The sequence below is a fragment of the Protobothrops mucrosquamatus genome, unplaced genomic scaffold (assembly GCF_001527695.2).
Source record: "Protobothrops mucrosquamatus isolate PMUCROS unplaced genomic scaffold, P.Mucros_1.0 scaffold1331, whole genome shotgun sequence".
In the NCBI taxonomy this organism is placed as follows: Eukaryota; Metazoa; Chordata; class Lepidosauria; order Squamata; family Viperidae; genus Protobothrops; species Protobothrops mucrosquamatus.
The window spans coordinates 220,850-247,136 of NW_015387529.1; the positions used below are offsets into that span (position 1 = coordinate 220,850).

The following is a 26,287-nucleotide window of genomic DNA, read 5'->3' on the forward strand; positions in this document are numbered from 1 at the left end:
TTTAGATTGTTGAAGACTGCTGTAATATTTTCTCTATAGGCATCTTTTTTTATGGGCTAAACATACCAGTTTCCTCTTTTTCTTCAGAGGTTTCCAAATCTTGTCCTCTGATTATCTTCACTATCTTGCATTGTTTCAGTTTGTTCAAGAATGAAGTACACCTCAAAGATTTTTTTCTAGATTGACAAAACCCAGCTGGCAATGGCCAATTTTAAAAAGCTAAGGAGAATTGGATCTGGTTAGCATTTGGATGTGAGATAACAAGGAAAGCCCAGAAGTGCTGCTAAATTGGTGGGGAAATCCCAGAAGGTGGTAATGGTAACCCTTTCAATATTATTGCCAGGAAAACTACATGGATACATCCATGCATTCACCAGGAATTAAGCTCATCTTTGAAGATATCTTATAACTTTATCTTCATGAATATTGGCAGAAAAAGGCATTTGGCATATCAGCTGCCTCAATAGGCTCTTCACATATATATTACAATTTTGTGTCGGGTGCTATTGTTTGGCATTACGTAAAACATTATGAATATGAAACATTTCAAGTTCCAAACATTTTGTTTTAGTTTGAAAGAACTATTTAACATAAAGTGTAGTTCTAAATAAGGACTGTTTTGAGTGAAAATCACTAGAATAGTTGGGTAGTAATCAAATTATTTTGATAAAAGGAGGACAGCCTGTTTCAAATTTCTTCCTAATATATTAGTTTTTTTTTCAAGTAGTGGGATTTTCAACTGTTCAGACTAATAAAAAAAGTCAACCTCATTATCAATTTCCAATAGTTGTCTTTCTATTATCCAAGTTTATCTTATTTCCACAAAAGAACAAATAGAAAGAAAAAAAGCCATTTTTGTATGTTAAAAATATAGAAATATTATACAGTAAAAAGATATCTAAAAGAGTTTTAGTGCTTTTCGGTTATTCACTTAAAACATTCACAATTCCTCAAAAATCGATTAAATGCACTCAATATAAATAATTTTCTAAACATTAATTACATTTTGGTTCAAGGGTATTGGCATTATAAAGCAAAAGTTGCAGTAATATTTCTCTTAATATACTATCATATTATGGAAGAAGTTGAGAATGAATCTAAAGTTCCATTTATTTTATATACTGCAGTTGTATTTCTGATAGTAAGATATTCAAAACAGCACAAGCAAAGTACATATACTTGCATGTAAATTTACTTTACCATGCAATTACGTTCACCTGCATGTGATTTTTAAAAATATAACCATAAATATTGTGTGTATGCATCTTTTAACTGAGCCTTATGAGCCCTCAATAAAGCTTGAGGACATAATCTTCTTTTTAAAAACACATGTATATATTTACCTTCCAGGTTACCCTAATGCTTTGTGAAGATATGGGCTCAAGTTGAACATCCTGAGGTGGTCCATCAGGAGCTGGTAAAAAGACAGATATATGAATTAAAATTCTTAGTCTTTTCTTGTGCTCCATAAAACAACATACTATATCACGAAACATTCTCAATTTCTAGAATACTGATATACAAGAAAGAGCAGTTGCTAAACTGTTGCTGTGCAGAACAATAAAAGGGTAACAAAAACACGTGACTCAAATAGCTCCATCCTCATCCAAACATCCATGTTGCCATTTCTGCATCATCCTCCTGTCTGATATGCTGACAATGAGGAATGTTGAAAAAGAAATGGAATCCTTTTAAGGGTTTTCTCAATGTATTTTATTATCCTTATCTACACTTAGCCATTAAAGACATATCACAGCAACCTAAAATGCCCAGGAGGAACTAGGCAAAGTCAAATTTCTGACTATGTCATCAACCGCATCGCTGATGAAGAATGTTAAATCATAGCCACAGCAAAAGTTTCATTAGGAGAAGAGGAATAGCATTAGTTTCAAACAGCAAAAAGCATTTTTATGTTGTCTCTGGGGCAGGTTGAGGGTGATATGAAAGCAATGTCATGAGGACGTGTCATAAACAATGGGGCATATCTGTGCCACGGTTGGGGGAACATGAACTCTTAGAAACTAGAAGTATTGTGTAAGAAAGAGTAAGCTGGAATTAATGTGCACTCAGAGGGTAGAGAGACAAACTGATAAAAATGGCTGCAGTTCATTTCCAGGTCCAAATTTCTGATGTTAATTTTGATCTCAATACTAGAAAGAGATCAATGATCTACAGGCATAACCCTGTGATGACATGGGAAAACTATTTCATGAAATTCAATTGTTCTGGTTATACCAGAGTTATTAGTGATATGTAACCATACAGAATCTACAGTAAGGGAGGTAAGACTTAGTAATACTGTATTTAACTGTGAAACATTATCATTTGTCTATCCAGTTACAGGTAATTTGCCGTTCTCCGATTTCACTCTGTAAGAATGATTCCAAAATATTTAATCATCAAAGAAGAACTACTGTACATAAAAAGATAATCTTCTGTCATCAGTACCTATGGATCTAATATACAATATTTGAAAAGCATTTCTTTATAATGTTTAAAAGTCCTATATGGATTTCTTTTCAGGAGATCCAACCATGTAGTAATTCAAAGAAAACTGGTTATATAGCCCAAATTGATCTATATTTACCTGAAAATTGTGCTCCCTGGTTACAGTGTAACCATTTCCAAACTAGTGGTTATAGGATTTCAGTATTAATTTGAAAGTAACCAGCTAAGAAGTCAACCTGATACCCTCCAGGTGTATGGACCAATTGCTGAAAAATCTAGGAACTGAAATCCATACTTCTGGCAATCCCTATGGGGTGAGATGCTGACTTGGAAATGCAAAGGCTTGGATTCCAAGATAATTTACAGAAGTACTTAAAGGAAATTGTTAAACTTCCCTGAAACTGACATAAATAGACTTCTAAGGACACAAACTATGATAAGGAAATTTATTATAGATAACCTGTAAAGTCATCATCATGAAAGCATTCCAGTGACTGCTATGTGTTTATGGTGAAATCAAAGTTCAAAAATATTTATGTCTCTTTTTGTTGCTTATATATGGCAAGAAAAGCCATTTTTGGGAGGGAAGGGTGGAAGCGGCAGACAAGATCCAGTCTACTTTCAGGCTGTCTCTTGTGACCTTCGAAGAACATCGAACGTTTCTTATGCTCTTCTCCCCCCCACCCCCCCCCCCCCCCACAAATAAAACCACTCTGGGAAATAAGGGACTCCTGCAAATTCTTTGCAGGACAATTGTTCAAAATGGAAAATCACTCAGGTAACATAATTTATGAAGGGAATTTTATCTCATTACTCAGGAATAACCTTTGCAGAAGCTTTTTAAACTTTTTTGATGATAGGAAAGCAAGGATATATTTTTCCTCAAACTTGCTTAAAAGTACATCTCTCTAAACTCAAGCAAAATTTTTACTTCTGTTTTTTAAACTCATCATCCAGTAATGGAAAATAAACAATTCAAATTTCTTAGAACATAAACAACATTCCAGGTATGAAAGTAAGAACATTCTATGCTAATATTTTTTTTAAAAAAAAACCCTGTTTATGCATATCCTTTTATGCAGAATGTAATTCTGCTGCAAGTCTCTTACATTAAAACAAAACTTTTGTTTTATCCTGTTAGATGCCAAAGTTCAACATGTTTGGCAAAAAATTAATGAAAGGACGGTGTAGAATCCATAATTCTCTTCTTGCTGCAAGAATTCCTTTTATGTGCTACCTTTAAATAAAATATGCCAGTAGCCTGAAGTCACAATAGTATATGATACGGAAGTGCATCTCTGCCAGCAGTGCCCCTCCACCACACTCCCCTTTTTATTTTTTGTTTCATATTTCATGATGTTGCTTTTGCAAAGCCGTCATTATGTTATATGCCTCAGGCTTCTTTCAGATGCTTGAGAATCTATACCCATTTAACATGCTTGCAGTAAGTGTGGTGAACTAGAATAAACAAGGATAAATGGTGATGCTTCCATGTGTTCTGCATATATTCCCAGCTGATACCAAGGCAACAAATATTGTGACTCAGCTGAAAGCTTAGATTCCCTCCCTCCCCTATCCCTGTCTTTACTCTGAATATATCGACATGTTTGATTATGATTCCATATAACTGACCTTTAATTCAGCATGGAAAGCTTCAACTTCAGGTTGTACTTTATTAGTGGGAAAGTTAATCTCTGAATTAAGATGATTAGATTCTTCTGGAATATTAATTTTTAGTTAAATGAAAAACAGGAAGCATGACTAGTTGATTAAGCACATAAAAAGTCTACAGAATGTTCTGTAAGCAATGGGAAACACATATGTCTCACACTCAGGTTATCATCCTCTATTCTATTCTATTCTATTCTATTCTATTCTATTCTATTCTATTCTATTCTATTCTATTTCATTTAAAATTGAGGTAATTCTTGTATTATGAAGTGATACTAAAAGTAACAATATGTATTCAATCCTGTATTTCAGAAAGTTATATCTTCCTTGAAAGATACTTTGCATCTTATTTTTAAATATTTACAAGTCATAAAGAGTATGTGATGTATTCCTTGGTGGATTAGCAGGAGAATAAAGCAGTGGAAGCATATTTTTGTCCACTTTTTCATTGAGTTTTTCTCACAGATCTTTTGTTTCTACAGAAGCCTTTATCACTCCTGGAGCAATAGTTGTGGTTGTCTTCTTCAGAATGTTCTGTCTCCACTGCAATCATTGACTTGTTCCAGGTGATCTCAACTCTGAGACATATAAGTGCTCATGAGTTAGATCCAGTCTTCCCCTTGGAGCAAATTGCTAAGTGATTTGGATACAAAGAATGTTACCATTCTTCTGTTGCCATGGTCAGATCACATGGTCTGGTTGTGATTAATAGCCATATATTGTCTCAGATGGACTGCCCCAGGTACCTTATGGATCTAATTGGTTTCTGGCAGATATAGGAATTTCACTGACCATTCATTGGGTGACTGTGACAAGAGTCTGATTGGCTACTGATATGGTTTGTCACCCAGAGTCCCATTGTCTGAGTTGGCCATATATATATGGCCAACTCACACACCGTACACACACACACACACCGTATATGTTCTAAATAAATAATTAATAAATGGGAACTGTGGTCAGGTTCTCAGTGCAATGAGTCCTGAGCAGCCTCTTTCTCTCTCGGTTCATATTTGGAGGGCCCCTTGATTTTGGAGGAGTCCAGAAATCAAGTGACAGAATTGATATCACGAGTGCAGGTGGAGAACAACTGACTAATATGTGCCCAACTTTGGGCCAACTCCATGACAATCAGTGAGGCGAAGCATCCTTATTTTTTTCTCCTTTATTGCACTGGCAGATTGTTGTCCAGAAGCCTTGTTTCAGATGGCTAATTCCCTCTTGGGTAAGAGCCAGCCCCTCAAGTTTCCATCTGGCTGCTGTGATGAATTAACACAAAATGTTGCTGGTAAAAATACATCTTAAAATAGCACAGCTGATAAATCACAGACTACGGAGTATGGGGATGTGATGAAGTACAAAAGAGGGACTGGTAATGAATGAGATCTGTCCTCAATTAGTGTTGCAAGGAAATGACAGTATGTGGCCATGGCTGGCAGCTGCAGTAGATGAAATGACATAGGAGTAGGTATAATGGTGCCAGGCTCCAAGTAATCAGTAAAAAGTGCAGACAGGAAAATCCTCTATATCAGAAGAACTAGAAAACGTGCAATGCCCTAATTGTTGATAGAGCCAAAAAAACAAACTTGGCATATCTCAGCTCACTTTCCCAGTTTATATTATTCCTCTCAAGAGAGAGAGAGAATCCTGTTTTGTAAACATACATCTAGTGCTTTTTCAAAAGAGTGCTAAGTACGTTTAGATAAGGATGCTGGGCAATGCTTGACTGGTGCTTTCCAACGTGTCAATCAGCATCGTGCAGGCGGCATCGTGCAGGCAAAACCAGATGTATGGATTCTCCTGCATCTCAAATTAAGATGGCCATAAACAGTAGCCCAGCCATTAAAGGACATGTCACAGCAGCCTAAAGTGCCCAGAAGGAACTAGGCAAAGCCAAATCTCTGACTATGTCATCAACCACATCACTGATGAAGAATGTTAGATTGCAAAGGTTTTGTTAGAGGAAGAAGAATAACATTAATTTTAAACAGCAAAAAGCATTTTTATGTTGTCTCTGGGGCAGGTTCAGGGTGATATGAAAGCAATGTTATGAAGACGTGTCATAAACAATGGGGCATATCTGTGCCACAGTTGGGGGAACATGAACTCTTGGAAACTAGAAGTATTGGGTAAGAAAGAGTAAGCTGGAATTAATACACACTCAGAGAGTACGAGAGACAAACTAATAAAAATGGCTGCAGTTCATTTCCAGGTCCAAATTCTTGATGTTAATTTTGATCTCAACACTAGAGAGAGATCAATGATCTACAATAGCTCAGTCTAAGACAGTTTGCAATGTTACTGAACGAAATTCCACTTCTCATCTACTTGACTTTTTTATATGCAATAGAGGTTGGCTTGAATCTTACCCTATTCAAATACAACAATAATGCTTCATAATATCTTTTTATACTAAGATAACTGTATCTTAAAACAATGGGAAATGACATACATTTTAAAAACAAATGTCAGCTGACCCCACACTTTTCTTAAAAAGAAAAAAAGCAACATTTGCTGGGGCCATGGGAAAGTTCAAAGGGGGTGATGCAATTTGAAATGGATTCTACAAAATCATCTCTTAGAATCAAAATGTCAAACGGAATCATTCAAAGGCCCCAAATGAAATTAAATATTTCATCTGATTCAGAGTGATTCAATTGCAATTTGGAAATGTGATAGATTTTTCTAATTAACATTAATTAATTTTATATGGCTAACCATCTTGATAAGACTTTTAAAAACCTTGTTTGCTCTTTTTTATACTTCTTGCCTTTTTTTTCTTATCTATCCTCTTTTATCCATATTATTCCCTAAATCTCAACTTGTTGGTCTGACATGTAGTTATTACCTCTGTTAATTGCTATGTTCTGCTGTGCAGCATTCTTTAGCTCTTTCAACCTCTCCTATTTTTCCTTTTTCTCACTACCACCAATATTTTCTTCCTATTATTTATCTATCTATTTTGTTTGGACTAAGTATTTCATCTTTGTTGTGTAAGTTTATCTGAGAGAATATATTTGCTGTTAGATTGCTGTAATCCAAAACATTTCTTTAAATTGCTATGTATTACATTACAATAGTGATGACATACATAGTTCTGATTTTTTTAAAATGCTTCATAAATAGCATGTTGTGAACTTGTAATTGTTGCCATAATGCATCATGTATAGAATTCCTTGACATATTTGGCATGTTAAAAATATCCAAACTTTGTTCATCCAGTAATAAATGTAGCACTAACTTTTAATAACTATGTAAAAAGTACCTGCTTCATCTGTGGTGATAGTAAGTTCATTGCTGGCTTCACTTTTGCCAATCCGATTTTTTGCATACATGCGGATGTTGTAGGTGGAAGAAGCATGTAGGTCAATGATCGTGGCTTGATTCAGCTGTGGGGAAACATCTTTGGTTCTTTGGACAGAATCCCAGGAGTCTATTTAAAGAAATTGTGAGAAATATAGTAATTTTTCTTCCATTTATGACTTCCTTTGTTTAAAATATTGAACTATGTAACAAGTCAACCATTTCAAGGACAAAATAAAACACTGGTAAAAATTTCGCTATATTTACTCTTACAGTAGTTAGATAAAACTTTGATCAGATCAGTATTTACACACATATGCTCTTTAACATATATATTCCCTCAAAGTGCTAAGAGAAAATAAACAGGAAAGGTATTAAAGGAAAAGCTTATAACAAATGTTTGTTGGGGACTCTATTTTTATGCACTACAGTTCTCTTTGGTGTAAATTATTTTGAACAAATAGACAAGTTCATGCAATACACCAGCCATTCACAACTTGATGACTTCCAACTTTCTAGTTGGTTGGATAGCGATTGCAACAGTTGTCCCTAATAACTAAAAAGGATGGGTTAGTGAAGTGCAGGTGTCTACTTGTCAGTCAGAACAGACTGGAGTCTCAACTACTCCTCTATCTAGTCAATACTCAGGATTAACAGTAACAAAAAAACAGTGTCTAAAAAAAATGGTAAACCACTTTCTATGAACCATCATTCTTTTTTAGAATTCAAAGTTCCAAAATACTTGATCATTTGATTAGAAGGGCATATGAAATCTAGAAAATTGGATGTCGATGGCATCAAATTCTTGTGCTGACTCTAATTGAGCAGGAAAGGGGAAAAAAGTGTCTAAGAAGGGAAGGAGACTGATCAACTTCATAGCAGCACTAGAATGAAACCCCAAGATTATATCGTTATTTTCTCAAGCTTGTACAAATCTCCTTCTCTGCTTCAGGGTAAGCATAAAATGAACAGAATCCAGCAGATGTGAAGACTGAGCACCAAAGGGTTGTGAATAGTTGCTTGAGGAATCAGCAGCTGTACAGAAATGAAAGCAGGAGCGTCTGAATAGTAATATTCACACATAACTTGTTCGGCAGCTTGTCCTAATCAATATCTTCTGTCAAGTTCTCTCTTGTTTTCATGAGCCTCTGCATGTGAAGATTCTATAGAATTTTCTATAGTGTTTGCCCTTAACTACTGCAGTGATAAAGAAGAATTAATAGATTTAGTCTATGGCATCTACACCAGAGTGAATGGGCAGCTCTTCAGTAGGTATCTTCAGAATCTAGTTATTGTCTACATACAATTAATAGCAGACCACAACTAATAGTTAGAGATAATACACATTGTGCTAAAAACCTTCATATCTGGTAAGGCATTTCATTATCTACAGTCTTTTATATATTATTGAAACTCTTGTTTTTGACTCGGCAAAATGATGTATTACAGGATAATATTTTTTGGTCAAGGTGCCTCAGATAGACTAACTTAGAGAATGTGTCTGAATCCAGGAGCCATGACTCCCATGGAATTGAAATTTGGAAAAACTGATAAACATTTTATAACATTACAATTATCATAAAACAATTTATGACATAATACAAAATGTTACAAAACATATCCTGTGCTGATGTTTGACTGTGCTATGTAGCTCACCATGGGCTATTTTCAAGGCAGATAAACCTCTGAATGTATCTCAACTTTTCCAGTGAAGGGAATACACTGTAACTGCCATTGTTGAAGGCATTGAGGAACCATAAAGAAATGTCTTTGAAAAGATGACCCAGGGGTCACGGATTGTCCAGTTACATTAAAAGTTATGTTAAGTTTGTTCTCCAGTTCATATCACTGGAGAATTTTAAGAAGAGATTGGACAGCCATTTGTCTGAAATGGTACAGGGTCTCCTGCCTGAGCAGGGTTTGGACTAGAAGACCCTTCCAACTCTGTTATTCTGTTAAAAATTTGTCCTTCATGTTTTATCAGAGTAAATAAAAGCGCTTTGATATTAGTACTTTTCAAATTTGAATCACCCCAAAATACTCAATGAAATGCAGCAATCTGATACAATGTAACTAACCTAATGGAACAGATAAACTCAAAGACCTATGTCTCAGTTTGGCAGACAAAATTATGTTCAGCTCTAAGAGAACTTAATGGGATTGCGGTGGAAGCAATATGTGATGAACAAGAAACTATAGTCCTCCAGATAATTCAGTGTAAAATGTGTATCTACTATGTGGACAACACTTTTGTAATAGTAGTAGTAGTAGTAGTAGTAGTAGTAGTAGTAGTAGTAGTAGTAGTAATAAAAAACACAGGTAAATGGAATCAAATCCCCCAAAATAAAAGAACAAACTGTCCCTTCTAAACTTCATTAGTTGAAAATAAAATGGCATACTTCAAACACAAGTCCAGCATAAAGTAATTCACACAAACCAGTTTCTCAATTACAACAATACAACCCAACACCAAACAAAAGATGCATAATACTTTGACTAAGCAGCAAATCAACAGAATATAGATTTAATTTTCCTTTGCACTTATAAAACATACAATTAAGGACCTGATGGATGTATCTCAGTTCAACATACAACACTCTCCTCTATCACACAGCAATCAAAGAACACCTAGATAAATTACAACCATTTTCTTATTAACTTCCTAACCAAAACCCAACCAGTTCAGTAGTCACAGCAAAGGACAGTGCACTCCCAATAAGCCATTCCTCCACACAGCTATCAACACCATCAATCACATAGAAAGCAACCATCACATAGAGCAGGCATGTCAAACTTGCGATGTCACGTGACGTCACGCAACATATCGGGCCGGTTTTGCCATTGCCGACAATGGGGTGGGCGCAGCTTCCATGTGATGCGTCCGGCCCATGGGCCGGCAGTTTGACACCCCTGACATAGAGATTAGACATAGAGATTAGAATAGTTAACAACCAAATAAATAATTTACCACTAAGAAGACATCAATCATTTGCAAAATAACATCCGCTCCATAGAACCGTTCCATCCAAGCACACATAAAGCAGGCAAAATACAAGAATATATTATTCCAGGAAACCCAGCTTGTGCATCAATTGTGTTGCCTAATAAAATAATGAAATATTTACAACCCAAAACCAATTTTGGAGAACTCCAATGATATATAATAAGGAAAAATAGGTAAGAGAAAATATGAAACATGAAACTAAAGAAATGGCATTTTTCTATTAAAAAAAAAACCACCAGCAGCAATCTTCAGATCACCAACACGTGATCTTTAAAAGAAGCTGGAAAGAACTGAAAAGAAAAGTGAGTTATGCTTCACTTGGTTCTGAAGACCCAAGCTTATGAATAGGTATTATTATATATATTTTTAAACAGTATTTTATATCTTAAGGCGTTCATATGCTAAATTCTTTGCTGATTCTTTGTATTAACTATAGGAAACTAATTTGTTTCTCAGATCATTTCCTTAATCCTTCCTCAAAATATATTTGGCAACATTCTTTTCCATGCCTTTTGTTAAATGAATGATGTACATCGTACCAATCTGACATACCTAGGGATGTATAAAGTTAAGGAATGAATTCATGCCTGGGGATTCTAGTTGGATATTTCAAAGGACACATGTTCAAAGCTATTTATCTACAACTTCACACATATTCTAATGAGAGATAGATACCGTTTGGAATGAGGGAAGCAAGCATAAAAGTTGGCGTTGTAGTGGTTAAGGTGCTGGCGTAGAAACTAGGAGACTTGAGTTCAAGGCCTCTCTTAGGCATGAAATTTGGCTGGGTAATTTTGAGCCAGACATTCTTTTCCAGACTGTTTTTTACAGCATAAAAACAAATACTCCCCCAAAAGTACCATATAACATTAGGCATATACAATATATAAATATGAAATACAAATATAAAATGCCAAACAAACAATGTAGTAGAACAAACAAAATTGGCTTCTAAGGCCTGGGAGAAGAACCGGGTCTTAATGGCTTTCCTAAGGATAAATAGCTTGCCATATATTGGGAGGCAGCTTGTTCCAGAAAACAGGAGCAACCACAGAAAAGGCACCCCTTCTAGAGCCCCTAAGTCTAATATAATAAGATTTTAAAGAAGCAGGCTCTCTCTGTGGAAGTGTGAAAAACAGGCAGATATTCTTGGAAGCAGGAAGTCATTCAAGTAACCTGGTCCTATGCCATATAGGGCTTTAAAGATGATAACTAGAACCTTGAATTGTACATGCAAGCCTACTGGAAACCAGTGCAGCTCATGGAATTTGTTGTTATATGGGCATAGTTAGATACATCCCATAATTATATGCACTGCTGTATTCTAAATTAACTGAAGCTTTCAAAAGGTTTTCAAAGGCAGACCAGGAAGAGTGCATTGCAACATTCTTACCAGGAGCTGACCAAGGTATGCATGACCATGAGAAGGGTCTCCCAATCCAGATGTTGGTCCTCCCAGGCAAACCAGATAGGAAACATGACTTGATAATCTAATCCTACTTTATTTTAAGGCTTCATTAATAGTATTTTGCAGGCTTGAAGATACAAACATCCCATCACCACTTTTAACTCCTTGATCAATTAGGGTGAGTCCCTTCCTAAGTTTCTTTCTTTGATTGTTTAAATCAGTGGGGCTCCTCCCTCACTTGTCTGATTGTTTCATGAGCAATATCTCTACCTCCTCCCCCAAGGTCATCCACACATTCCATTATACTAAGGATGAGTGCAACTAGTGCACACAGCACATTGCCACAGCTATCAGCTGCTTTTTAGGTAGGACCTGTGAGTCCAGGAGAACCCTCAGACTGTGCAACAAGTCTGAACTAAAGATAGAATTCCTCCAATTCCCAAATCTTGTTCTCAACTTGTTCTTCCCCATCAAACAGTCCAGCTTGCAGACATTTCATATTAAACACAATTAGCTGATTGCTTATGTAGCTAAAATGGCACCACTGACATATAAGATATAGCTCAGAGAAACAAGGTTTGTAAAACTAAAATCATCATCATCATCAACAACATCATTCTGACCATCTTTAGAGAAAATTAAAATTAAGGAGGAATGAAAGGAAACATCTTCCAAAAGTTTTAGTTTTCAATAGTTTGAAGAAAATTGGGCAAAATATTTTAAAGGTTAAGTTGATATTTTCCATTTCTGTCAACCTTTCAATCATTCTATCCTCTGCAGAAACTATTAGGTTCCCTCAGTGCTCTTGGGAATAAAAATATGCCTTGTGTTTCCCAAATGCAAATATGACAACCTTCCTGAAGAAGAGTCACTGGCATGAATCCAGCACCACAGCAGCATAGAGAAAGCAGGGTAAGGCAGTGCCACCAAGCTCACTTTTATCATGGATGATGTTAGGGCAAATGATATTTTATTTTGGCTTTGCTGACTTTTGAGGAGGTCACTAGGAAATAAGTGTCTGACAGGGAATAAACTGCCTTTTTATGTTTAAGAGCCAGGGTGGCGCAGTGGTTAGAATGCAGTATTGCAGGATAATTCTGCTGACTGTCGACTGCCAACAGTTCAAGTCTCACTGGCTCAAGGTTGACTCAGCCTTCCATCCTTCCGAGATCAGTAAAATGAGGACCTAGATTTTTGGGAGCAATATGGTAACTCTGTAAACCACTTAAAGGGGGCTGTAAAGCATTGTGAAGTGGTATATAAGTCAAAGTGCTATTGCTATTGCTATTCTCTAATAATGCTTTCTGCTCAGACATCTTTATTAATGAAGACAATAGTTCTTCAGTCTTCAAGCTGTAATTGAAACCATTCTGCATAAAAGGTTAAATCTATGGGGAGGGCAGAGCAAAATAAGTAAACTCAGACATTTATTCTTAATTTTACAGAGTTCATCAGCTAAGATAAAAATGGACTCCTTGTAGTTGAGAAAAAAAACTACACATTATTCCATATTTGGCACATTTCATTAAAGTCCTTGATCAAGCTCATGGAGCAAAAGCAAGATCATCATCATCAAATCATCGTCCGTCCATCCATCCATCCATCCATCCATCCATCCATCCATCCATCCATTTTAACAGTAAACCAGGAAATATTACAAAGCTGTAAAACAGAATTCATAGAATATCTTACCAGACTTGTTTTTGCATTCTATATCATAGCCTGTGATTGGACTATTTCCATCGAATCCCATGGTCCATCTTAGGGCAATGCTACGTGCTCTCACTTCTCGAATTTCTATTTCTGGAGGATCTGGGGGTTCTAGACAAACAGACAAACTCTGCTTTAATTAAGAGAAAGAATATTTTGTGAATCAGCTACAGCAGTTACAATGACATGAAAACAAATGCTACAGCAACACTAAACTACTTTACCATTTTCCTCACTCACTGAATTTTATATTCATTTGTCTCTTTCCATAAATTCAGAAATATACTTTTCTCATTATCTTATTTAGAAATCTAATATGTATAAAGTTGTTATACTAAATCTTCTGCCAACTCCCTCCCCAGATCTGCTATTGCCTACAAAATTCATATGTCAATTTTCTGTACTGTAAATTTAAGTAAATTAAGATGGCAGTACTATTAAAACTGAATCTCTCTACCGCTACATGTCTTATTATGTATGTGTTAGTGCAACACAATCAACTGGGAAAAAGAGACAGTCATTTAAGTGTTAAATTCTGGCAGGTAGAAGCAAGATGGTAGAAGATAGCTTAAGGAGATACACAGGTATCTATTATGTCCTCTTAAGCTATCATGCCATTCCCAGAACCTACCAATTCCTATCTGATGATGATTCCTTTCTTAGTGAGAAATATAGTTAGGGAAATCTGATTTAGGTACATGCTGACTATTTGGATTCAGAATATAAAAATGCACTGCACTTGCCAGATGTTTTTGATGTACTTTATTTAAAGCATACTGTCTTTAAAAAAAATTGCACTATTTTTTCTTCATAATTGAAATCAGACAGTTTTTATTTACGTTACTGCAAGTCTAACATTATCTAATTAAGATCACCAGCAAGCCTAAAATTACCTAATTAAGATCACCAGCACACTTCTATGAATATTAGAAACAAGCAAGTCCTACTGACTTCAGCTGAGTTTATTCTTTATCGTATAGCCTGAATCTCATTATGTCAACAGTGTTATTATTGAATAGTAATCTAGTTTGTGGTTTAATTATAAATAGTAGTATATGATATCAGACTATGAGACCAGCTGTAGGGAAACTGCTGTAAAACACTTACTTAGAATCACATTCATAGGGCACTTAATTCATGAATGTGTTGCTACATGAACGAATAGTACCCTAATAAGAAAATGTTTCATTCATAAAATCTGACATAGGGATGATGAGCTCCTTTAAATGTGATAGCTGGTGGAGCCCCAGTGTAAGTAAGGACTTTTAGTTTGTTTTATGTTAATGTTATGTTTAAATCCTCCTAATCTTTCTTATTATATCAGATTTGCAGATTTAAGCCAATTCCATCCATAATCAATGTATTTCATGGGTAGCTGTACAGTTCAGGTTTAATAGTTCCAGTGGTAAGTGGAATCTGAACCTCTTACAATTTCCAATAAATATATTGAATTATGACTAATCCCCCCAACAGTTTTCTGAGCATGACATACACTTACTGTACTACAATAGCTGTGTTTTTTTTCCTTATGTTGTCCTCTTCCTACCTTGCACAGTGAGCTGAATTATTCCACGATCCTCTCCATATGAATTGATGGCATGGCAGGAGAAGAAACCAGAATCTTCTCGCACTGTTGGCAAAATCTATATTATAGATTGAAAAGAAGAAAATACATTCAATAAGAAACATTGAAATTTAGCCTATTCTCCACTGCAATATTTGATAATGTTCAGAAAGTTTTTATGGTCAGTAAACCACATTGCAGCTACATCAGTTTTGCTGCAATGCAAAGTCCCATATCCAAGAAGTTAAGTTTAATTACAGCAAACTATAACAGCTACTGAAATAGAAATTATTTTTATGTACATATTTTATATAGGTTATATTTTACATATAACCTGTTTTTCCTTCATACAGTCCAAAATGACTGAGTTACAATTCCCAGATTCTATTCAAGCAACTTGCAGAACCTGTATTTCTTAGCTGTCATGGTAAGTAGAACAACATCATGTCAATATGATTCCATATAATTATTTCTTCTTTTTTTCTTGTTAGAAAAGCCAGTTCTGTTTTACAGTAATAATACAACATGAAAGGATAAGTTCATTCTGATTTTTGTCTAGCAAGTCTTTTCCAGTGAGTTTCTATTTTAAATTTACAATTTGTCAACAGATCATTGGTGAATATTAGAGCAAATATAAAATTATATATAAAAAAGCAGTTGTATCCACTTGAGAAGCTCTGAAGTATTTCTTTAAATCCAGAATGGGTTTTGTAACTCTCACAGGTTTGTGTGTATTCTGCAGATATTATTTCTGGATGATGAATAAGACTTAATTCATGCACAATTTAATTCATGCACAGATTTAATTCATGCACAAAATTTGATTAAGTCCAGTTTCTTGCCTGCATAAGAAGCATTTACATTTGGATTGGGGGGGGGGTGGTGGTTTCAAAACGAACACACATCTGTTGTATTTTAGCATGCATTTCTTCTTAAGAAATATACAATATGTCAGAAGAATTATAGTAGTCTTTCTTGTAAAGGATTAGACTTATTCTTTGTGGGGGACATGAGTGGAAGACTTATTTCTCCTTTTTGTCATTTATTTGCTAAGGCAAGAAGTCTCAAAGAGCTCTGAAACTAGCTGCAGGTGCTAGGGAGGTAGGAATCCAAAATTTTCCCACTTTTTTGTGTATGTTATCACCTAATAATAAAGTCACAAAAATACATTAGGGCCTGGATGGTTTTAAAATGAGGAATATGTAGGGTAGAGAAGGACTTTAACGTCTAGTATTTTCCAAGCCAGAACCAGTGCTTTACAATTCTAATTCCAGAGTGTCCACCAAAACATTTTAAATTTATCTCCTCAAAGATAGCAAAGAGCACTGAACTATCTTAATCTTTCAAGTGTATCACAATTCTTCCTCCAGTCATTAACAGTATCCCTACTCTTCCTTCCTTCTCCTCCTCATTCTGCAGTTTCTTATGTATCTTAAACAAATTCTGCAGTTTCCTATGTGTTTTAGACATTGTCTAAGGTCCTTTGGGATTGAATCACTTAATAAATCTTTAGTATGGAAGAAAGGTGTACATAAGGAGAAACTGACACATTTTTACACACACAAGGGGCTTTTGTGGCATCACAAATCATTAACAAAGCTTCTGTAGGGCTCAGATTCTGAACTGGGCTGCTTCAGATAACTACTTAGGATTCATCTTAATGTAATACAGGATTTATCCACATCCAATGCATATCCCCACTAATACAAGGCCGAATCATGAAACTGAAAGTTGATTTCATAGGCTTGATAAATCATGTGACACATATTTTGTAGAACTTGAATTGGCTCTGCACCTTTTGCTTCCTAGTGTAGTCTAATTGTGCTATCCTGAAGGGTAGGAAGGAGGAAGGTTATGAGACTATTTTTTCTGCAGATCTGATGAACTATAGAGTTGTGCAAAATGATTCAAGCTGAAACCATTTGGAGCTTGAAATGTCTACTCTGTCAGGGTTATTAACTGACTGAAAGTATTGCAATGCTGTTCCAACTGAGGAGAGTGTTCCATGACTGTTTTGGATTCAAAGTCCACTTTGTGTAAAGCCAGAGCAATGTCGGAATTTTAATATTGTAATTTTGAGTTCAAAATGTTAATACATATATATGGTGAATTCTCATCTAAGGAGAGATGAAGACAGAATTGGAATTTCTGCTTGTTGGCAATGTAAGAGAAGGAAAATGGGAGTAGCGGGTCTCTGTGGAAGAGAATCTTCTTCACCTGTTCTGGTAATCTGGAAAAAATCATGTGTTCTTATGAAGAACATATGTAAGACAAGCCTGAAAGAACGGATGGCATGATTCTGAATTTTCTAGGAAAATAAAGTCTTTGATTCCATCTTGATTGGGGATAGTTGTAGTCCAATCTATGTGAACAGCATCAGAACTAGAAAGTCTTCTGAAATATTACTGTCTTTAATGAAAACAGGAACTAATCCAAACTAAAGGATAGTATGGGGAATTGTCAGGAGATATAAATGAACATAACCTGTTTTATGCAAGTCATAGTGAAGCTCTGTGGCTGAACAGCACAGCAGAAAATCAAATCTCTCCATAGGTTCTAGCCTGTTTTTATTCTTGGACAAAATTGCTGCCCATATTGCAAATGCAAATACCAACTTGATCTTATCACCTGTAAAGTAGAGATGACTTCATCACCCACTTCTTTTGTAGAAACAAAATAGCGGGACATTTCAGGATTAATTATTCTATCTTCTTTCTCCCAGCGGACTATGATGGGTTTTTCCCCATGAGCTGTGCAACTCATCTCTTTCTTTTGACCCTGTGTTGCCAAGGTGGTATTTGGATAGGAGGTTATCATAGCAGGAACTAAAAATAAAAATAATACACATTACTAGGTTGGATACAAATGTGCAACAGAAAAAAGGAATACAATGTTGGACAGGATGTCTCAATAGTTACTTATATCTAACTATATCAAATATGTTATCCTTTCATCTTAAAACATCACTGGCCTTGTGCCCTCCGGATATGTTAGGATTACATTTATGGAACATGAGAGACAAAGTGGGATATTGATTAAAGTGTTGGATTAGGAGTGGAGAGATATAGGTCCCAGTCAATGATCAGGCACAACATCTCACTGGATAACTTTGAGTCCTTCACAACTTACCTCAAGGGAATGGTAGGGGAAATTAGAAGAAGGTAATGCTATGTACTGTATCTTAACTTGAGCTCCTGAAGAAAAGGCAGGATATTAAATACTGTTGAAAACTAGAGTCACAACTCATTTGAAGATCACAAGCACAGGGCTGTTTTAGGCACATTTAAGGAATTCAACACACCCACTTAGTTATAGAGTGGATCACCTCTTTCAAATGATTTTCTCTAATTGCTGTTTTAAAATGCTAATATTTGGTGACATAACCTTTATGCATGCTAGCGCTATTGAAGCCTGTGTATGACAACATGTCAGAACATAATGCTTCCTATTGGAATGATTTCTGAAGTGTAACAAACTGATTTTCAAGCCAGCAAAGTGAAAGCCAGGGCTCTCATCTGGATATCATAGCACAAACAAACAAACTTGAAAAGATTTTCAGTGAAAAATAAAATGCTTGAATAGCATTGTTAACAGCAATTTGGAATACCTTTATTCTGCCATGCTGCCATAAAATAAATGGCTTTATTTTATTAAAATTAAAAAAACCTGAATTTATTTACAATGAAAAGTTAATAGAGAATAGATTTATTACTATATTTATTAGTGTTATAAATTCTGCTTGAAGCTGGACACAATTAAGTAACTTCAATTTGGGATCACTTGTAGTGCCTTTATGGACATGATCTTCCCTTCAGCTTCCATCAAAGTTGAAAGCATAATCTTGGCAAACATAACGTAGCTACACATAACTCTAAGCATAATGCAGCACTGAAGATTTCCATGGTATAGCTATGTATACACAAATGGATCCGCATTTGACTACCTCACCCCTGAACAAGTGTTCAGGGGCCCTAATTTATAGATCTTGTACTTCTGTGCATCGCTACAAACAAGCTATGGGTGCTCAAGTGCATGAAAAAGTAATGGTATAATAACGAGGAGCTTAACAACCCTCTTCCCTTATAAGTATTGCTCTGTTTGGAGTACAATGAAGCTCTGGAGAAAACAAAAGTAAAGTTGGACAGGCTCTGCTGATTCTCAAATTTGAATATTGTCAGTTTGACTCATTTCTGCTTCCTCCCACTTTTCGGAACATCATCCCGCATGCACAGTTATCATTGTCTGCTTTTCAGATTTTGTTCTAAATGAAATTCTGGAAGGTATTTTAAATAATTGACATTATTTTTCATATAATTTTCTTTTGAATGTGATCTTCTACGTGTTGAGCAACACAAATTGCAATGCTGAATTATCTTTGACTTTCCCTCATTTAAAATAAGGCAATCACCAAGGCATAAAAGTTTCCTTATAGTATACAAATGTTTTAAAAAGGACACATTCCTCTTCAGAGGCAGTTTTTTAACACCCAGATAACATAACCAGAAATTATTTCTCATTTTGATTGCTACAAATGAAGCAACTGAAGGTCTTGTTTAAAGCAGGGGTCCCCAACCCCCGGTCCGTGGACCAGTACTGGTCCGCGGCATGCCAACAACCAGTCCGCACAAACAAGGAAAGCCCCACCCACAGGATGCAGGCAGCACACAAAACCATGCCCCCTCTGGTCCATGGAAAAACCTCTCTCCACATAACCAGTCCCTGGTGCCCAAAAGGTTGGGGACCTCTCGTTTAAAGGATCTGTAGACTTACCCAATTTAACACCTCCTGGATAACATGGATTGAAACTCCTGGGGTTCATACCCATTATAAGAATGCCATAATATCATTTGGAAAGTCTAGGAGCTGTAGTCTCAACATAACTGGAGGTCAACAGATTCAGAATTAATCTATCAAAGGATATTTATACGCTTTGTGTGTCTTTCCTTGATGTGAAGTTTTAAGCAAATTACTCTGTTTGTGTTAAAAATCAATAGATTGGTGGAACTGTGCTCTACATGTTGACAATTTCACTTCCCTAATACCAAAATTAGTTAAGAATAATGAAATATGCTCTTTTTTTCGCCATTATGGAAGTGAATGAGGGAGTTGCTTGGGACATTATCCTTCCAAAAAGGATATGAATGTTCTCAAATCATAGAATGCAGATTATTTCCACTATTCAAAATCCAAAAAAACAGAGTTCTAGGATACACTAATATGGGATCACCAGATATCAGAATCAGAACCAGGTAGGGCAAGATTGGCCAAACTATATACCTGGAAAGAAGTTTTTGTTTTGTTTTGTTTTGTTTTGCTGGAGGAGTCATACCATTTTTTGTGGCAAAAAATAAACACATATCAAATATAATTTTTCACTCTTCAATTGTTGCAACATTTAAAAGCTATGGACTTCATAGCTTTTTATTAATTAACTAAATATCGAAAAATAGAACACTGAATAATGTGGTCACACTCATATGCCATAATGAAAAAGCATTATAGTAATTTTACTGCTTTTTCAAATAAACATGAATAGCCATTTCTACATGTCAAGCAAAAATCAATCAAAGTTTATGAGAATGCTCTTTTAAGGCAAAAGGATGGAAAATTCAATTAATTAATCTACTTATAATTCATCCAGTTGTAATAGCTCTTCATTTTCAATGTCAACAGTAAATGATTTCTTAAATCTCATTTTACTGCCATCAATTGGAAGAAAATACTCATTTAAGCTTATTCTTTGATTTCTGCAGAAATCAAATCAGAGATATGCAATTCACTTAAAGTACAAAAAGACACAGTTCTCTGTATCCAATCAAACTGATGAAAGGAGTATTTAAATTCATACTAATGGTTCAATAAAACATATTTTATTTCAAAGAGACATTTCAAAATATTTTGTCTTTAGAAATACCAAGTGATATGGTGTAGTAGAAGATGTTCATGTTCACTTACAATTCTTCACACAAAACAGTAAAAATCTTAAATTTTTACATAATTTTAAATTTTACATAATTTATTGCATCGCATTGCACTCATGATGAAACCACCAAAGTGCTTCTGGATTGAAAAGATTAGCCAGTGACATCACTGCTGCCCAGGGATGCCCAGTTGGGGGCTCCTTTCATGTCGCTGGCAGGAGCTGGAGTGAAGGATGGGAGCTCACCCTGCCCTGTGGCAGCACTTGGGTCTTGAACGTGGGCTTGCTAACCTCCCACCCAGCATCCTAACCACATGAACCACTATTTATGAAGGTCACACACTGTTTTGAACTGTAGAAATTAAAAGTATGGGCACTGCCAGTACTTCTCTGTAAATACTACATTGCAACCATATATAGTATGCGATCACTGCTGAATCCATAGGATGACTGTGGTAGCACCCTGTCACACTTCATCACTATTCAGTACAACACATTTTCCTAGTCAACCTGGTTTTGAATAATAACATTGCTGATTAACCTAAACATTTCCTTGGCCATTACTCTTGTGGAATATGTGAGATACTACCCAAAATGTATGGAATGTAGCAATTTTGAATTGAGGACTTATTAATTTTTCAAGACACACAGGTATCACATATGCACACACCCTGATTACTTCATTACACAGAAAACATAGGACCACTTCTGATAACGGGATTGGAAAGAATTCCAAAAACCAGATTCTATTTTTACTCTACTTTGTTTTTGATAATGCAGAGGAATACAGTGGGAAGAAGGATGAGGGAAAACCTCCTTTGGACAAGAAACTTTCCATACAGCACAAAGTATTATACTTAACAATGATGTATATTGTTATCATTGCTTCTACTGATGAATTCTGAAGTCCAAGATACCCAGAAAGCAATACTGTAGTTTGCTTTCTTCTGCCATTACATGTTCAAAAATTAAAATATTGCATCAACATATTCTCTGTACTTCTCTGCATTTCTCACAATAATCTTTTAGTGTAAAATCTTGAATTGTGTAGTTTTCCTGCCTTCAATAGAAAGATTCCAAAAATTCCTCTAATAGGACCTTACCCTTTGTTTTCTACTTTGATAATAATTGAGTAGTGATGCCCTCATTCATAGACTTTGTATATGCATGTGTAGAAATGCCAACAATGTTAACACTTTTCAACTCACTTGCTTTCTCTTTCAGAGAACAGTGACAATTTAAGCATCTGCTTTAGGAAGTAGTCATATGGGTTTTTTTTAAAGGAACAATAAGGTCCATAAAATACACATATTTTACATCTGCTATTTCTTTTTAAAAAGAGTTAAATTGAAGTACTAAAGTATAACTGAGAGAAATGTCTCCTTTAACTTGTATTACTATTATTACTACTACCATCACCACCACGACTACATTAAAGGAGTTTCATAATTTCAGAACAAGTGGGAATATATTTTTCTCCTTTGATTTTGCTTATTGGTTTATCCCAGTTGCAAAACTTCAATTTGCTATATGCTGGACAGCAGCATGGAGTCTTTAGTTGCATGGGCAATTAATTTCTTTAGTTATCAAAATACTGGTTACATTAAGCCCAAGCAAATGAATGGATGTTTGCTTATGGAAAGTATGGCACTATTTACTTTGAATGAATGTAAATACTATAAGAGGATTATTTTGCTTTTCATGCCTGGCAAACATAAGTGAAGTGAAAACAATAGAAATTTGGGAAGTACAATTGGGTACACTGACCAGATTTAGAGAAAGCATAAAGTAAATGAATAGGTTTGAATTATGAAGGCTTTACACCAGGGGTGTCAAACTCACAATATCACATGATGTGTCATGACGTATCGCGACTTTTTTGCCATTGCCGGCAGTGAGGTGGGCGTGGTTTCGCTATGATGCATCCAGCCCACGGGCCGGTAGTTTGACACCCCTGCTTTACAAAAATATAGAATTTAAGCTGGAATGCTGATTGCAGTTAAGAGTGGTGAATGTTGGAAACAAGACTTTTGTGGGAATAAATAGATTAGTATTGAATTAATCCACATTGAGCATAAAGACAAAGATATGTGATATCCACTTTATTGCTTAATGCAAGGGTCCCCAATCCCCGGTCTGTGGACTGGCACAGTCCGCAGTATGCCAACAAGCGGGCTGCACAAACAATCAAAGCTCCATCCTCGGGATGCAGGCAGTATTCAAAACCACACCCCCTCTGGTCCGCGAAAAAACCTTTCTCCATGGCACAGTCCCTGGTGTCCATATATAGACAAACATATATGGAATTATTTTAGTGATGTCAGAGGCATGTTGATTAGTAAAATGAATGCATGCAATTTATTGTAAGTAAATAATGCTATGTTATTGGCTTAAGATACAATTTGCAGCACATGATAAAAAGAATATATGATGTAATAAGGGCCAATGAGGAACATGGATACAATGAGGGTCATGGATCTGAATATTAAAATATCAAAGATTAAATGAAAAATTACAAGCTACAAACAAATGGTGAAAAATTAGGGCAAGAGAACGTTCATTTGTAAAATGTTTACTGAAGATGAGAAAAATAGATGGAGAATTGTTAACATGTCAATTATGATAGAAAGGTATTGGATATGAACAGTTGCAAGGAATAAATCTTTGTCAAATGAAACTAAAATGACTATATTATAAGAGTATGCTTCTATCCACTTTATTATATGGAACTGATTGCTGGCTATGTTGTGAATGAATGAATGAATGAATGAATGAATGAATGAATGAATGAATGAAAATAAAATACATTTGGTGTGGATAGTGTGTTTAGCAAAGCAAGAAAAGTTACAATGCAACCATTTCCTTCCCTATTGAGTCCACCTATCTTTCCCTTCCAGCCATTATTTCGTTTCACATGTGGGTCTTTTCTCCTTTTCAAAAACACTTTTCATTCCTGCTTGAATAAGAATGACAACAGCTGAAAATCTTGGCAGCTCTGCAGGAGTATTGTGATGTGATTGGATGTGTCATGGTAAAGGCTGTGAACATTTAGAGTTCATCTCATATTCAGTTAGAAGCAATTTCAGGTCATATTAGAAGAAAAGGAGGTGATTTATTTTATGTGACAACAATGAATTTTAATCAAAGGATATAGTCAAAATAAAGTCTAGGTATTTTTTGTCTGAATTCACAATAGGTAAGTTCTTTTTTATTATTTTTGCAAGAGCCCGTTTCATGTTAGTGCATTACAAAGCTGCACTCTTCAAATAAGACACCAATAAGTCCCACTGCTGCTTAAATTTCTCATTCTGTCTCTAAAGTCTTTGACAGAGCTGTAAAATAAATGGGATTTGATTCTGCATTGTAATGGGAGCATAATTTCCCTTTTTGCCTAAGTGAGCTCCTAGTAACCAATAAAAAGAAAATGGTAGGAGGAAGATTGACAACTGTGTTCCCTGCAGCAAATTTGCAGTCAGTGCTTAAGGAGATTCATCAGAGATATTGCCAGTTCAAGAGAAAAAAAATCCTATTCGCCGAATTCTCTAAAAACCAAGATTTGCTCACAGGAGTAATTATTTTTATTATCCCAATGGATACAAAGATAGACCACAGATAGAGTTCATCTTTAGATATGAAATCATTCACCAAGTCAGTGGGTGAATGAAGGAACCAGAATCATACAATCATAGCTTTGGAAGGAACCTCAGAGGTCTTCTAGTCCAACCCCCTGCTCAAGGCAGTAGTCTTATACCATACCAGTCAAATGGTGGACCAGTCTATTTTTGAAAACTTCCAGTGATGGAACACCCACAATCCCAGGAGGCAAGTCATAAATTTATCCTTACTTTTAGGTTGTATCTCTCTTTGATAAGCTTCCACCCATTATTTCTTGGCCTGTCTTCTGGTGCCCTAGAGAATAAATCAATCCCCTCTTTTTTGTGGCAGTCCCTCAAGTGCTGGAAGATAGCTATCATGTCCCCCCAATCCTTCTCTTTGATAAGCTAATACTTAGGTCCCTCAACTGTTCGCCATATGATTTAGCCTCCAGACCTTTTATCATCTTTGATACTCTTTTCTGCACACTTTCCAGGGTCTTGCATGTTTTTTGCCTCATGGTGACTAGACTGGATGCAGTATTTCAAGTATAGTATCACCAGCATGGGGTAAAGCAGTGCTACCACTTCTCATTGTCCTGACCTCAATAGTCTTTTTTATATGAAAAGCATCTGTTTAAAAACACAAAGAGCTCTCTTTGCAAAATGGTATCTAGCTCAGCAGCAAAGCTTAGAGTGCTTTCTGCTGATGAAAGACTCTTTAATACACAAAAGGCTGCAAAGGAAGGGATCTGGGTTTGCCAATTCCTTCTCATTCCCACAACCCCAGGTGCTCTTAAACCTGCTTCAGAGATTGCAGATTCACCACAAACTCATAAGAATTGCATGGGGACTGAGAACCTAAAAGAATCCCAAAAAAATCATCTCCTTTGTTATTCTGTCGGCAGACGTTTCCATTTGTTCTTCCCGTCTTCGGAGGGGTAACATTATGTATATATGGAGCATTTATTAAAAGTAATTATTGCCAGTCTAAATTTCCTCTGGGATAGCCCTACAGAATCATGCAACATTTGGACTTTAGGTTTTGATAGAAAGCTCAGTTGGTCACTTCTCCATCTCTAAGACAATGCTAAATCTACACCATTGTGGAGGGTGCAAAACGAGGATTATTTTTCAACCAATGCAGTTCTGCTGTTGCTTTCAAGGCAGCAAATAAAGAAAGAGAAAAACATGAAAAAGCAGCTGTGCTGTTGCTCATGCTAACCATGAAATTGTCCCCATTCAATGAAACAGCCTAATTTCTCTGCCTGCCAATAGTTTGGAGAAGATATGCATACACCTCTAGTTTCAATTAATATTATTCCCTACAGCTCCTGTGTATTAAAAAGGAATAAAAGAAACAACAATCTCTTTATATTAACCAAATTTGCTTTAACATTCCACTCTTTTTTTAATTAAAAGTTTTATAACATTTACAAAATAAACCCCCTTCCCACCCCCCAAAGCCCCCCACCCCCCACTTCCCAGAGCTGTTCACAGGGTTACAAATATATTAATCATAATCTAAATAACATTATCCAACTAATTATGTAACCAAATCTATAACACACTTTAACCCCCTTTTAAAATAAATTTAGATAATTTGAAATTAAACACAATAATAAACAAATAATCAACTTAATTATTAAACAAAATTACTACTCAA

The 26,287-nt window shown here is 35.7% G+C and overlaps 1 protein-coding gene across 1 annotated transcript in view; it reads right to left on the reverse strand.

The window, feature by feature from the left end:
- The window catches only part of DSCAM (DS cell adhesion molecule), a gene marked incomplete at its 5' end in the record, with an annotated part of 259,601 nt that overhangs the window by 79,107 nt on the left and 154,207 nt on the right, over window positions 1-26,287 (reverse strand). Inside the window, 5 exons of the mRNA XM_029285138.1 lie at window positions 1,344-1,414; window positions 7,385-7,552; window positions 13,527-13,655; window positions 15,091-15,187; window positions 17,737-17,933. Coding sequence (XP_029140971.1) covers window positions 1,344-1,414; window positions 7,385-7,552; window positions 13,527-13,655; window positions 15,091-15,187; window positions 17,737-17,933 — 662 coding nt within the window. The remainder of the gene's footprint in view (window positions 1-1,343; window positions 1,415-7,384; window positions 7,553-13,526; window positions 13,656-15,090; window positions 15,188-17,736; window positions 17,934-26,287) is intronic.